General features: G+C 35.9%; 1 protein-coding gene across 1 annotated transcript in view; it reads left to right on the top strand.

Annotated features, from left to right (window-relative positions):
- The window catches only part of SLC9A9 (solute carrier family 9 member A9), a 195,908-nt gene that overhangs the window by 133,879 nt on the left and 46,183 nt on the right, over positions 1–15,846 (top strand). The window contains exons 13-14 of the mRNA XM_005147023.4: positions 7,541–7,589; positions 13,004–13,083. Coding sequence (XP_005147080.2) covers positions 7,541–7,589; positions 13,004–13,083 — 129 coding nt within the window. The remainder of the gene's footprint in view (positions 1–7,540; positions 7,590–13,003; positions 13,084–15,846) is intronic.

Raw genomic sequence — 15,846 nt, 5'->3', positions numbered from 1 at the left:
AACAAACACCTCATATTCTATAATGAGAATCTACTACAGTGATCTTACCTTAAATTTGAAAACAAGTCCCATTTCATACATTGCTGCCACACAGAAGATCACATTATTTTGGTTACTGCCAACCTTCATGCTGACTTTATCCCAGCTTACTCACATGCACTGAAACAACTACAACTGCTGATTTCTAAAACTTTCACATAAATTAAATGATGCTTATTCTAGTCAACCTCTTTCATATTTGTAAGCCAGAGGCCTGATTCCTCACCACAGGTGTATTTACATAGCACAATGACATTCATAATCTACTACATGTGCCAGAAGCATTAGAGAGTTATAAATCACTACTTTTCAGAACTTCTAATGTGGAGTGCCATGATGTCATGATTACAGACATCAATAGTGCATTCTGCCATACAGATGTACCTTGTTACTTCAAAGTGACCAAACTATTGCACCCTCTTCCCCCACCAATATCTCAAGGTAAAAAAAGGATTAACAGAATAGAGAATCAGATACAAGATAGCTAAATATCCCATTCATCATTCTAGTTACTATTCACACAAGCACATGATGTAAATGTAAATGCAAGCCATCATCTATTTTTAAATTTTAGCATTTTACTTCACACAGCTGCACAGCTGTAGAAGTGATTGGTAAAATTTTATGCAGTGACATTATCTACAATATCATAATTTTTTGAGACTTCAGATCACATCTAGAGACTGTAACTTGTGCATCTATTATAGAGTACTATATTTCCTTCATCCACCTTATCTTCTGTTTGCATTTACACATTATCTTCATCCACTGCAACCTTCCTGTACTTGGCATTTATACAGTTATCACATTAATTGGTAACTCTGCAACCACGTATTTCTCCACGTGCCCACCAAAAGTAGTCCATAGACCTTGAGCACAGGACTAATGTTTTGCAGTAGCACCTCTCAAAACATAATTTTCCCAGTTTCATGAAACAGCCAGTTCAAAAGTCAAACTATGGCACAATTATCTCTTACTTGCATGATTACAGGTTTAAAAATCATACTCTTTGTTCCATTTCTATGTTGTGTATCTAATAGAAAGCTTTAGCCATGTGAAAAGCAGCTGTCATTACCATTTAGAAAACATCATTTACCTAATAAATTATTTTAATCCTTCTCAGCATGAAATTAGACTGATTTGTTCTTTCTCCTACGAGACACAAGTGATTATTCTTCCCTTGAAGTGTTTTCATTTATTAACAACATCAGCTTGAGATGAACTTTGAAGGTCTATATTCTTGCCATAATTCCCCATGGGGTTTGTGTCAATCAAAAAAAGTACTATAAAAAAAGCAGATGTTTCTGACAGCATCAGTCCATAGCAGTAGCAATATATAATAGCAGCAATATAGCAATCTAGAAGCAAAAGCAGATTTTCAGTGTCAGTTTGTTAGGAATACACATCACACTTCCTACCACATAGACAAGAATAATGGCCTGAGCAGTCATTATTTATCCCAAAGATTTTTTAATTTCAGTTGTAATGATTTATTAGAAATGGTGAAACAATCTTTTTTGGATTTTGTTCATGTTTCTAGTCTTTACAGTTAACAATTCCGTACTGAATGCAATATTCTGATGATGAATAACTACAAGCTTCAGATTTCTTCATGCAAAAATATTCAAGACTCTTGTTGCAAATGTTGTTTAATGGCCATTTGAAAATTGGGTTATAAATCATTTATTGGGTTATAAATCACTCAAAAAAGACTTTCCCACTATGTGCAGGTTTTAAGATATAAGCTGAGGGTTAAAGACTGTTTTAGTTAACAATGAGACAGCCCATGGAAGGCTGAAGCAATTGCACTGAGAAGTTGAGTTCTTCTGGTAAAATCTTTGACAAGCAAAGAACCTAATATTGTCCATAATTATTTTACAGGAGCACTCCTAGGGCTGCAAACCAAAATTATAGCTCTACTAAGCCAAATTTTGTAGAAACATAATAAGGGATAAGCACTTATAAGCTACATACACAAAACAGATGAGCGATAGGATGGAGGGAATATTATTATCCCCATTTTATAGGATAATGCCAGAAACTAAAAAAAAAGACAGACTTTTCTCCTCTTGAGTTGACTTTGTTTTCGCCACTGATCTAGAAAAGGAAGTAGAGAAGACATGGCTAATTCTAATCCTTATCTGACAGGTCTGTAATATCATATCATATGTAATATCAGGAACACATTCACATACACTTAGATAAGGGAAGATTGTTAGTCACATTAAGAGACGTTTCTATTGTAATTTCCCAAGCCTGAAGATTTTTTCATTAAATCATTAAATGCATTAAATAATACATCTATAAACAACTGTTTCCGGGGGCTTCACTGGTGCTTGCAGTTGAAAGATGTTTGGTGCAACAAGACAATATCAGGAGGACAATGGATTGTGCTACCACCTGTACCACTCAGGTCAATATTTATGGCACTTTTGAGAGGCATGATATGGACTCTTCTCAGTTTGAGGTGACTGATGAAACTAAGCTTCCCAGTTCTTCACAGGACACTCAAATTGATCTTTAATTAAATAAAGAAGGAATGGAATCAAATATGTGCTCTCAGGACACATTTTTCAATTAAAAGCAGTCCTGGCTGCCTCATCTGGAATATTGCTAACCAGTGTGGGTATATGGTAGGTTCATACTAGACTAGATGGGACTGCAAGTAAGATTCAACTTGCATGAACCAGGCTCTGTTCTGCAAATACACAAAGCCTGTAAAAGCCCAGAAGTAGAATTTCACTAATTAGAATTCAAATTTCAGAGAAATGTGTCTATTTACAGATTTCTTGGCAGCTAAAGTGAGGGAGGGCTGAGAATCACACTTGTAAGTATAGACACCAAAAGTTCTGCTCCTCATGCCTAGATCCTCTTGAAGTCATGAGTATATTCATTTTCCTGTGGCTTCCACTGTAGAAAGCAGAGATTTTACCCTACAGTGTTGACTTTGTGGTGATTTGAAGCGAGGGAATTAAGTTTGCAGTGCCTGAACAGTGATTTACTACTCTCTGTCCCTGTGGATTGTTGTATTTTTTGCTGTTTGTTCACTTTACAATCTGGGATTTATCTTTCCATCCATTTTCATTTCAACCACATAACAAAAGATGTTATCAAGTGCTTTGTATTCAGTGACAAATTCCTCCTCTTATTACAAATTGCACTCTGTCTGTTGCTAAAAAAAAAAATTATACGCTTGATAGTATACAGGGATTTAAGTACCATCTACTGTAAAGGGTACATCTGCAAACTAATGCACAGTTCCTAGCAATGCTTAGGCATTATTCCAAGACTGCCTTAAGTCAGAAGCTTTACTTCCAGATTTCAAATATAGAAGTTTTAACAATCTCTGAATTCAGGTTTTTATCCAGCCATTATGTACAAACAAAAAAGCCACAACTCCTATTCCCTCCCCCCTCGCCAAGAAAAAGACACCAAAAAAAAAAAAAACCCCAAAACAAAACAAACCCCACCATAATGAAATTCTCAAGAATTTGAATTCTTCATATCTAGGATAATGGAATCTAAAGGTACTACTAAAGCCTATGAGAGAAGATAAATTCCACTGCAATATAGATCTAATTAAAAAGTCATTGCACTTGTTCCATTTGTTTTTATGGAAGTCATCCTAAATGTTTAATGTATAGAATAAAAAGATTCAAAAATAGAAAGGCAGAGATAAAAACATACAATATTTAGAAGAATGCCAAGAAGAAATGAATTAGGAATAGAGAGCAACCAGGAAAGTGGGACAAAGGAATGGAAAAGGGAGACTGCAAGAAGTACAACAAGATAACAGAAGAAAAGAAACAAAGTTGACAGCAAGAAAGGATAACTAAAAATACTACAAAAATATTTTTCTGACTATTCATTAAAACTTCTCACAGAAAAGGAAAACCAAAAAGATTAAAAGGGGAAGAGATACTTATACAAGTATTAACATTAGAGTATTTCTTAGAGGCGTTTGTAGTAATTTATACAAATTTTAAGTCTGGAATTCTAGTGCAAAACCATTAGATCTATAGCATGTCTTTTGAGGAAGGACATAAACCTGAAGTGCGTGTCTTAATTTCAGTTGTCTTGACTGTCTCATGTAATTTGTTATACTTTGTTTTTTCAACATTTGCAGTTTAAAAACAGCATTCTAGTTCATGGAAAGTATATCAGAGTTAATTATAGCAGACCATGATTTTCAGCAGTCAGTGTTAAAAACTCCCAAGCCTATATTTGGATATAAAATAATTAGCCTCAAATTCAGAACTGACTGAACTCAGTCTGCTTAGTGCATACTTAAAAAAGTTGTTAATGGTCAAGTTATTACAAAAATGTATTGCTATTTTAACGCATTTAAAAAATCTCCTATAGAACACAAAGAATGATTGGTCCTTTTCCTATGGGGCTTTAAATCAATACATAAGATTTTGCTAGCCACATCTGCCCCTCTGCTCTGGTAAAACCCCACCTGAAGTATTGTGTCCAGCTCTGGAGTCCTCAATACAGAAAGAAATGGGACTGTTGGAAATGATCCAGAGAAAATGGTCCACAAAAATTATCAGAGGGCTAGAACACCTCTTTTGTGAGGAAAGGCTGAAAGAGTTAGGATTGTTCAGCCTGGAGAAGAGAAGACACCAGGGAGGACTTACTGCAGCTTTTCGGTACTTAAGAGGGTCCTATAAGAAAGAAGGAGAGAATTTTTAGCAGGGCCTGTTGCAATAGAAGAGGGATGATGGTTTTAAACTAAAGAGGGGAGATTCAGGGTAGAAGAATGGAAGAAGTATTTTACAATGAGGGTTGTAAAATCCTGGCACACGTTGCCCATCCAGTGGATGTGCCATTCCTGCAGACATTCAAGGTCAGGCTGGATGTGGTTCTGTGCAACCTGATCTAGTTGAAGATACCCCTGCTCATTGCAGGGAGGTTAGACTAGATGACCTTTGAAGGTCCCTTCCAACCCAAACTATTCTATGATCTATGATTTCCAGTAGCAAGAAATGAAAAAAACAGCAAGGGCAACTTCACCTGTGTCTTAAAGAAGAGCAGAGACCACACCAAAGGAAAGCATCATCTGTGGCTCCGTGGCATTCATGTGTCTTTCATGTGTCATGCTTTTTTTTCTTTTTCATATGTGAAAAATCTAGGATGGAAGTGTGATTCCACTGAATTTAAGTGTGATTTATTGCTGGGGTGAGGGGTAGGGATTGTCTGGCTTTAAATGTAATACTCTTGTTAAGATTTCACGTGGCTACCTTCGTATGTGTCATATCATAATATATTGTCTGCAGAATAAACAAGGTAGAACAACTAGCTCTCTCTGCAGCTGTAAGGATTAGAAGTTATACATGCAAAGAAAGTCAAGCATACCACAAATCCTGTGAAACTCAATAAATCCAGATTTTTTTCCAGTGCCAGTGGCTTCCTGTTGTGAATGTGATTACTTAGTAGTTACATGACAGTTAATGAAAAAATAACATAGTCAGAAACTCTGGTTCCTACTGGCTTCATCGCCTACCCTTTTTTACATTTACTGTTATAGTCCTTTTAGTCCCAGGTGAAACGTTTTCTGTTGTCTTAGCTCATCCTATAATAAACGGATCACAACTCCAACACACACAATCAATCAGAAGTGGCAATTTCTCAACTCCAGTAGGTCCAAAACTGCTTGAAGGGTGAATTACTTCTGTCCCAGGAGACCGATTCTTTGAGGTCAAGTTAAGCTCATTAAGGACAGGAGAGTGAGAGGGGAGAAGTTTGTGCTGTAGCCCTGCCGCCTTTCAGCTGCCACCTATCATGCAGAAATGCTTTGAATTTTTTAACTTTTCAGAACTGTGCAGACCCTTAACTATTGTACTGCTGCTGTGTTTCTGTATTGGTCAAGTAGTGTTCTTGGTGAACAAACACATCTAGCAAATAAACACATAGGGTATGTAACTGCATTTAGGAGATTGGTGTTCTCTGATTGTGACCTATTTTATAAATTTGGGACTGCTACAGCTACATTTTTGCCATTGTTTCAAGCTTCATAATCTGCTGTATTTACTCCATACACTCTGCTGTCTGCACACTTTTAGTTTTACAACAGTGTCTGTCTCACACTGCTTAGTTTTACAATACTGAGGAGAGAGAAGGTCCTAGACTGTTCTGTATATGACACCAACAAACCCACTGTCAGACAGATGGTTAAACCTCTGTGTAATGTTTCCTTTTTTTTCCCGTGTAAATAATTTCATTAAAATGGAAATACCTAACTTTCTTTACTCCAAACTAATGAATAGGTTAGTGCAATCAGAAGCATTTTCAAGCAATTTTGAAAACAATAGGACAAAAAAACAAGGACTTTTTTTGTAAAAAGATTTAAATATTTATGCCTGAAAAACTCAGGTTTGCGAAAGCTCAAGAGCTATGATAGAAACAAATGTCTTTTCTCTTTCATTCAATATTTACATATAAAAAGCATCTACTTTGCATGTAGTTCCTGTTATTGTCTTGGACTGAATAAGAGTGCATAATATTTACAGGAAATAAGGCTGAGGTATGTAACTGTTAATATTTAATATTATTTTAAAATGTATTTTAATGTGTTGCTACCAAAATCAAAAACATACTCAAGAAGGAAGACTGTCAGAAAAACAGTTAAATGGTCTTAAATGAGTATCTAGAATCTAGTGAAAGAGTACATTTTATTCACATCAGTAAATTCTCCATTAGCTTGGTGGACCTGATACTATGTGGGAGGCTTTCGGAGGCTATTGGTGGGCTGGCTAGCTAGCTAGCTGTGGGCTTCAGATTCCAGTGAGAAGAAGTTTCACTATTCATCACCCTCACTGTTCTCTTTCCGTTAGTGGTATGAACATCAGCACAAGCCTCTGTCATTCAAATCAACATTTCTCACTTGCACTACTCAGTTCTGAGTACCAGCAGTATTCAAGATATGTCAGTCCTTCCACCACATCACTTTTAACAGCCAGTGTTATTTTTCTCCTGTCTATATGAGTAAAATGCCACCCAGATTCTCATCACCTTGCACATCACCCACTGCAATTTCTTCTCCCCTCTGGGTTTGTTTTCCCATACCTTCTGTGCCAAGTAAAGCCCTTTCCAAATGCTACAAGCTAGCTATAATGCAGTACAGTAAGAAATGACAGAGTCCGGTAGTCCTGTCGTCATACCCAACTCCAGTTCCTCCTCAACACCCCTCTTCTGCCAGTAATTAAGGATTTCATAGCACAGGTTAATGACTTCATTTTCTCACCACAGATATGGATCAGAGCCAGGTTAAAGATCTAATCTCAGGTGTTATGACTGGCTGTTAAAGAGAGTCTCGATTTTCCCAAAAACTTGAGAACTTCCTTGATTTAAAAAACTGATCTTAATGTTTTGTCAGCTCTTCTTCACATTTCTCACTTAGCAGGAAATGAGTGGCACAAGAGAAACATTTCTACCCTCAAAGCTCTCTAATATACATCATATCATTACCATATGTCTTTGTTTTGGATTTTTTTAACAGAGTTGGCATAGATCCCGATGAAGATCTGAAAGTAGAAGCTGCAAGTCAGGTACGTTATGATTGTAGACATACATACTGTATTAAAAATCTGTTCAATTGTTGGTAGATCTTGTTTGTCAAAAACAGAGTTATTGCTGAACATGTTTAAAACAGGCAGGTTGAAAATAAAAAGGAGCTGAAAAGTATCTTTATCTTATAAAGTACAGAGGATATATTGTTTTTTGAATGTGGATGCAATCATGAAAATTTTTAACTAAAACTATTACAGTTTTAAAAAAACTGTAAATAAATGTGAAGATGCCCTGAGAAGTCTAATAAACCAAATAATAGAAGTACTGCCTTGATACATCCATATATTTATCACCCTCTGAATGCTGCATTTATAGAAACTGGCCAGAACAATATTTCATTCCCTAGAATAAAATAGGAGAAGGTGCAATGCTCAATTCTAGGAGATCAGGTTTCTGGAAATATTTTTCACGTGGAAACCTAAGCACATTGTGAACTTGAAAACTGTAAACTGAAGCAGGCTATTTAACAAGGTGCAGCTGTTCAACTGTCACCTTCCCTTTTTTCTCATACATGTATGGCATTATTTCAAATGTAACACTGCCTGCAACAACAGTAGAAATCTATAGTAAGTCAATACTCAGAGAAATGACATGTGCTTCAGCACAGTAAGTGGAAGAGCAGCACAATTAGGGAGAAGCAATGCTACAGCTGACAAGTTGCCAAAGCAAAAAAGTACCTAATACTGTGTTCCTCTTTCTAGGCAATACCATCCCATGCACTCTTTCAGACTCCACAACTAGAACTGAAATTTAAATTACTCAATGATGCCTTAAATTGTTTTTTACACTTGTAAGACATGAATAAGATACTCTATTCACTTGAAAATACATTAAAAATATAATTAGGCAGAATTTTAATAAATCTTACATACTGAGAATTCTTAACATTTATACCTTTGCACTTATCTGAAGGCATTCATTTAAGTCACTGATGGAAATTGGATGGAATTCAGGTGCCTAATATCTTGCTCTTTCTTGGGGGGGGGGGAATCAAAAATAACAAGAAACCCAACAACATTATTCACGGCTGACCATATTCTTAATTTTACAACTTAGCCACTATTAGAAAGGCTAGTATAACTCCATTGCACCATGTCAAGATACTGATTGATTCTGAGTTTGAGGGGACTAATCACTAATATCACTCTCCTAAGCACCTTGGTGCAAATTCTTGCGATGCCTCTACCCAAATTCTGACCAAGGCCAGAATACAGAACCTTAATTTATTCTTGACTGGTTTTTAAAGATAACATCATGTCAGAAATTTGTACTTTGCCGCACTCAAGAACTATCAAATATCAGAGAATGGAATGCAGTATAAAATTGACTGAATGCATGCTTTGTGAAAACCTGATTTCTTCAGAAGTCAATAGGCATCTATTTTTCTCTTTCTATTGTTAAAAATGGAAATAATCATGCTCATGAATACAATAACGCATTCAGTTTCCCAACTGTGCCCTGTGAATTAACACCTATCTCTGTTGACAAAACCCAGCAATACAACACAAAAGGTGTAAATAAATGTAACACCTTTCATGCCTTATCATGCTCAAGTCAGCATTCCTTACAGTAGCAAATTTTAACTTAGACAACAGTGTTGCTGCTCTGATTATTCTTTTTCCTTCTTGTGGTACTCTACTTTCCTTTTTCTGACATTTTTATTTTTGAAATCTCAACCTTTTACTAATTCAAACCTTTGCTGCATTATCTACAGCCCTCTTTAATACAGTACTTATCTGAGTTATTTATGTCAGTTATTCAACTTATGTCAGGTTATTTCATTTAATATTCTCTTTCATCTCATCTCCGTCTCACAACTCTTCTTCCCCTTTCTTGTCTTTCTTCTTTCCCTTCATTTCTAATACAATATTTTTATTTAGTTTATCTAATTTTCATTTTCTATGTTAGTGTGTCTTCACAGTGAAAGGAGTTGGTTTTGTTGCATATACCCCTAGATAAGTAACCTATCAAGTGCCAGCTAAAGCTCTCACCCAGATGAACTTGAAAACGTGCTTCAGGGGGATTGTACCACAAATAAGACCTGAATATCTTCTCATGAATAAAATGTTTAAAAGACAGCAAACTTAGTGGAAACCAAGCCTCTAGGCTTTTCTCTTCTCAGCCAGACTACTCAGCCAGAACGGTGAAGCCACAGGGTGTAGTGTGGAGATTTGAACCTAACCTCCTCTCTGACCACTCTAAATACCAGTACACAGGGTATCTTGCTGTGAGAACCTCTCAGTCTGTATCTATAACCAGATGTGGATTTTTCAGGGGCAGAAAAAAGCTTAAACACCTTCAACCTTGTGAGTACTATGTCAGAGACCATAGCAACTACATGACTGCTTTCCTACTTCAACTTGATCTCACTTCTTTCCTTCCCTTACACAAATTCAATTTTTTCTTCCCTGAAGGAAATTGATGTATTCAGTCAAGACTCCCATGTACACAGTTGTTTCTGGACTTCTGATTAGGCTCTGTTCTGGGCTCTCTCAACTTGTAATGTTAGCAGTCCACTAGCAGCAAATTCCAGATCAAGCTGTAAGACTTGGAATCCAGGGTTCCATCTCTAGCAAAGGTGTAAAGCCTTTTAATATATAATTAACATCTGGTCTTCACCATACTGTGACCTCATCCATCAAAAGCATCTCTCAGGTTCTTTGTGCCAGTTCTGCCTTGCCTTTCCTTAAAGGTGTTTATCGTTAAATCATTATCACCAGTATAAACACAATAAATAATAGCCTCATATTCATACACATTTATTTATTGATGCATCATCATAACTCATTTCTGAAAGAAATTACATAATACATACTACAGGTAATGTATATTATTTTATAGAAAATAATATATAAAAGCAAAAGTATCTTGCTGCATATCATTCATAGTAAAAACGCCTAAATCTAACACTGATAAGCAGAATGCAGAATACATAAGCACTAAGCAGAGTTACAAAGTTGCTCTATTAAAAGGCAAAATCTTTTATGGCAGTTGGCTTATAAACTCATTCCCCATTAGAAAAAAAAAAACAAACAGTTAATAACATTTTATTCAGATGGTTTCTGTATCTCAAATTTTACTATGTTAATCTCTGCCAAGACAGTGTAAGAATATATTTTCTACAAGCATTTTGGGAAAATGTTGTAGATGCAGTATTGATCTCAGGAGAAAATTAAATAGCCTGCAAAACACTTGTCAATATTATCTCTCTCAAACTAATAGTTTATTTTAAAAATAAATTACCTGATACTTTTAAAAATAAACACCTGTTATATTTATTAGTATACTAAGTATTTTAGTATATTAAGTATTTATGCTCTCCCCAGCAGTTTCATCGGCCAGCTGGTTGGTGATTTTATTGCAAGTGAATAATGTCTCCAAGCGTAATTCCAAAGTAAGAGACAAGAAGCATTAGCATTCTCAATTCCCAGAGGAAAAGTTGTCCAGAAGAGATGGTCAACTGTCTTCCCTACTTCTATCTCTCTGAACTGCACAGAAAGTGAAACATTACTTTCTAAGATCACAGAATCCAAAGATCTATAACAGTGCAAAAAGCACTCATACCAACATCTCCTTCCATCTCTTGTCTGTATTTTTTAAGCAGGATCTACACTACAAATAACTACCCACATTCTCAACAAACAGAAAAGCTGTAAACACAACACAGATTTCATATACAAAAGGAGGAAGGTGCAACACGTGTGAGATTCACAGAACTTACATAAGCCAGAGAATACAGGCCAGCAGAGCAGGTGTGGAACAAAGAAACAAACAGTAGTGCAAGAAATACAAGCAGTTCCAGGTCAGGACCAGGAAATTCTTAGAGAATTATACTCTCACATAGACAATTTGTGTTCCAACATGAGGAATCTTTTTCCCACAAGAGGAAGCTAGATATACAATGACTTTGGAAAGAGGAATTAACCAACAACACTATGGCTTCCAGAAATATTAGTAGTCAAACACATGGACCATTTACAGCCTTACTCTGTGTTGCATTTATTGGCTGCTTGCTGCAACCCACTCCACAATATGTGTATTTCTGTACCTGTCCTCTTTCTCATCTCTATCCCTGTCCACCCTCGTCCTTCACCTTCTTTCTTTCAGTGTTCTTGTTGTTCTGACCTAACATAGACCATCCCTGTCATTAAACTTCCTGATTAAATGTTTCAACCCTTTTCCCCATCTGTATCTATCCTGTCAAAATGCTCTATCAGATACGAAGGTCTTGGAAAAGTGTTCTGCTTGGTTAGGGTTTAGTACCATCTCCTTCTCACCTCCAGCCTCCCCAGTTGCTAGGGGGAATGGTGAAAATAATCAATTCAGTAACACGGAAATGCATCCCAAAAATAACTTTTGGCCTATTTGGTGCATTTGTAAGTTCACTGTGAGCACTTTGATATTAACAAATTCATAACTGCTACAATAAGGTTTCTGTCTCTATATAACCTTAATCAAAAATCACTGAAATCAATTTAACAGTTCCTATGTACAGGCTGGCTTGGAACCTTACTGTTTTGAGGATTAGACCATTGACATTATTATCATCAGCCAATTTACATGAATGCTAATATATAATAGGAAATGTTTAATATATTTCTAAAGCATAAAAAATAGATAAATTAAGTTGCATAAAGACAAATATTTCCATTTTAAAAAATCTAACTTGCAGCAAAACATAAACAAGATGATAATAAAATATCCTTAGAGAACTGGCAAGCCCATTCCTAGTTCCATTCTTCTGCTAGTGCTAATCCCATGCCCAAAGAATAACACAAATAGTTGTCTTTGTACAGCTGTTTCTAATGTATCATTTCGAATAATGACCCTGAGTAAAAGGACAGGCCATCTATCTACCTGTGCAACACACCCCAGAATAAGCTTGCAGAATTGAAAGCAGTGTTTTCAACCTTGTTGCCTCAAGTAATGGTCCTCTTCCCTTGGAAAGAAGTACAGAAAGGAAAGTTGTGTCATTAGAATATCATGATTCCTTTGGGAATGACATTTTGTTAGACATACACAAATAGCCTCTAATCTTGATTACTCTAAACTGAACTATAATGGCAATTAAATCAAGGTATCATTTTATTGATCTCATTGATCTCAGAATATATTGCTTCTCAGCTGCTTAATAAAACTGATATCATCAATGAAAATGAATGCTGCACTCTTACAATAAGTATATAGCAATGCTATATGAGCCAATTTGTTCTTGAAGTGGTTCAGAGATGACATTTGTGTGCCGAAGAAGTTTTCTGAATTTGGGGGGGAGGGAGAGGGGAAAGTGCAGTTTAATTGTAATTTGGTTTGACATGAGGTTTTTTTAATATTGGAAGTCCATGTTTTATGTATACCATAAAAATACTTTTCACTTCATTCATTTATTTTGCAGAGTGCATCTAACCCGGATAAAAATACAACCAAAGCTGAGAGTGCATGGCTGTTCAGAATATGGTATAGCTTTGACCATAAGTATCCTTTCTTCTTATAAACCATTGGTGATAGACGTGTTATAACTGGCACCATCAAAATGCTCAGGAATCTACTCTTGAAAACAAAACTGTAGTTTATTTCAACATGTTTGGTAAAGAGATTTTGAAAGTTCAGAGAAACAGAAGGTCTAGAGAAGCTGGACAGTGCAGTGGCAGTACATTCCTGATTGAGGGTGTGAGGAGAGAGAACAAGTTCTGCCCTACATTGGTATATAGACTAACAGGTTTATCTAAATAAACCTTTACAAATTCCAGAATAAAACTAAGTTCATTATTAATCAGCATGTAAATTCTGTATTTGGGAAACCAGAAGTCTGGAGGCTGAAGCAGCCCAGTGGCTGCAGCCTGACCATATATTCAGAAAGCAGTAGCTACCAAAGAGAAAGTAAAAATAAGACAACACTGGTTTACCCATACCCCTTACAGAGAAAGAGGCACCCCATTCTGAACATGTAGTTCCCAGAAGATAAATGCTCCAAGGAAGTCCTATTCCTTGGATTCCTGAGCCTTCCTGCTTCTATTCACATTCCTGCTGAGGCATGTGTGTAGAGATCTTGAATATGGGTGGCTGATGCTTTATTCTAGAAAGTTTGGTTTTCCTCATCTTTTTCATTTCAAGAAAATTCTTGATTTTTTTTATATTATTATATTATTTTAAATATTATTAAAAGAATATCCTCCCAAAACCAAGGTAGAACATACACTCTTGGATGCCCATGCTGCACTAGTGCCAATGGAAAGATGGCAAAAGCTAACATTCAAATTTATTGCCATTTTAAACTGACTCTGCAAAGGCTTTGCATAGCTATCAGCGAGATTTCACAATAAAAGCATGCCCTAAGCCTTTCACAGAAATGTATGATGAATGTAAGAGAAGCCTATCTGCTAATTTCCATGCACACTGCTTCAGGAACTGAACAGGCAAAGCTCTACCAAGTAGTCTCCATTACTCAATGGCAGATCTATTGGTCCATTACCCTTCACTACTGAGTAGAGATTAATATTCAGGCTACAGGTGGTTTTCTGATACCAGCTACAGCAAACTAGGATGAAGTATTTCATCTGATAAAATATAACTCTTTGGGAATACAGCTTCCTGAGGGAGCTCAAGTGAAGTTATCCTTGAAAGATTCTTTTGATGGAAAAAAAAATCTTTTTTGTTAAAAATGAATGTATTGCTCTAGTTAATCTACCAGACCAATCTTAAAGGCCAAAAAGCACTTAGCATTAAAATGTTTCACTAGAACAATTCTTCAAAAATACTTAGACATAGTAGGTGAATGCTGTATAAAGGAGCAAAATGTGTTTAAATGTTAATGCTGAGTACCAGCATAATTGGCTTTAACTGACACCCAGTTCCACTTCTTTGTCAGAAAGAACAGCCTGTGGTTGTGGTGTATGTCAAACTATAAGTTAGAAAGTCAATGAGTAGATGTACGAGGAGGGTGAAGGGGGAATAGAAATTTGCTCTGAACTAAAAAAATAAATAAATAAAATGTGAAAGTAAAAACAGGACAGAGCCATGAGTTAAAAAAAAAAGAAAAACAAAACAACAAAAAAAAAATTACAGAGACACAGGTAGAGCTAGAAAACAAGGGACAGATGGAGGAGAGAAAGAGAAACCACTATGAAAATGTCAACATGCAAAATGAAAGGACTGTAGAAGGCATCAGAAGCACCACTTCTCAGAGGTTATCCGTGGTAGAGATCTTTAATATGGATGTCTCATACTCTATTCTAGAAAGTCTGCCCTTCTATGTGTTTTGCAGTTCAAACAAATATCTTAAGCGATTTTTTAAAGTTCTTAAAAAAGAACAGATTTATTCATGTGTCAGTCCCTCTTCCAGTCAAGTCATAATCTTTCTTTAGAATTTCAGAGATTATAACCCTCCATTATCCTAAAATATATTTTTATTACAAATAATATTTCTCCATTTTACTAATCCTGAAAATATATGCCCATATACTTGCACAGAATAATGGTTCAACCCACTAATGCTGTGACTCACAGCTCTGAACATTCATTTGGAATGACTTCTGAAAGACATTCTTTTCAGGGAGAGAGAAATTATCCACCCAAACTTTTGTTTGCCTTTCCCTGCCTAATGTTACAAAGCTCTGATGTAAAATTTAAAAGAAGAAATTACAATGCAGCACAGTATTTGTGCCCAGTACAAGATTGCATTGACAATTATCGAGAGAGTTTTCAAAGAAAAGATACAGCAAAATAATAATCTGGCTACATACTTCGAAAGCATACAAAACTGTGATGTTTCTATAGTTTGACATTTGCTCTTAAACCTTAACACAAATCTACCCACTCTTCTGGCAGTAATATTCCTTATTCCTATTTATTTCACAAGGGAAAAGCATGAGGGAGGAAATATCACTGAGGAAATTAAAAAAAAAAAAAAAGGTGTGCTGTTCTTTGCTGCCCTTATGAATGATTTTTCACTTTGTTCAGTGGCCTTAGGCAATGGCAACATGCCTTGCTGGGATAGAACTATACAACCACCCCAAAATTCTATTTGAGAATCAGATTTCTTTTTTGTTCTGAAAGAAACAGTAGAGCCTGATCCAGAGGCAGCTGGCTTCAATAGGGGCTATTTTCCTTAAGGAAGTATCTTTGAATCAAGTATGGACACTTGAAAAAAGCAAACCATTCTCTGAAATCTAGGCTAAAAATGTTATTATTGAAATAATAAAAATGAAGAACAGATCCTTTAAATGCTCAGAGGTATCT

This window comes from Melopsittacus undulatus, chromosome 6 (assembly GCF_012275295.1).
Source record: "Melopsittacus undulatus isolate bMelUnd1 chromosome 6, bMelUnd1.mat.Z, whole genome shotgun sequence".
Classification (NCBI taxonomy): Eukaryota; Metazoa; Chordata; class Aves; order Psittaciformes; family Psittaculidae; genus Melopsittacus; species Melopsittacus undulatus.
This window is presented reverse-complemented; position numbering and strand designations above follow the sequence as displayed.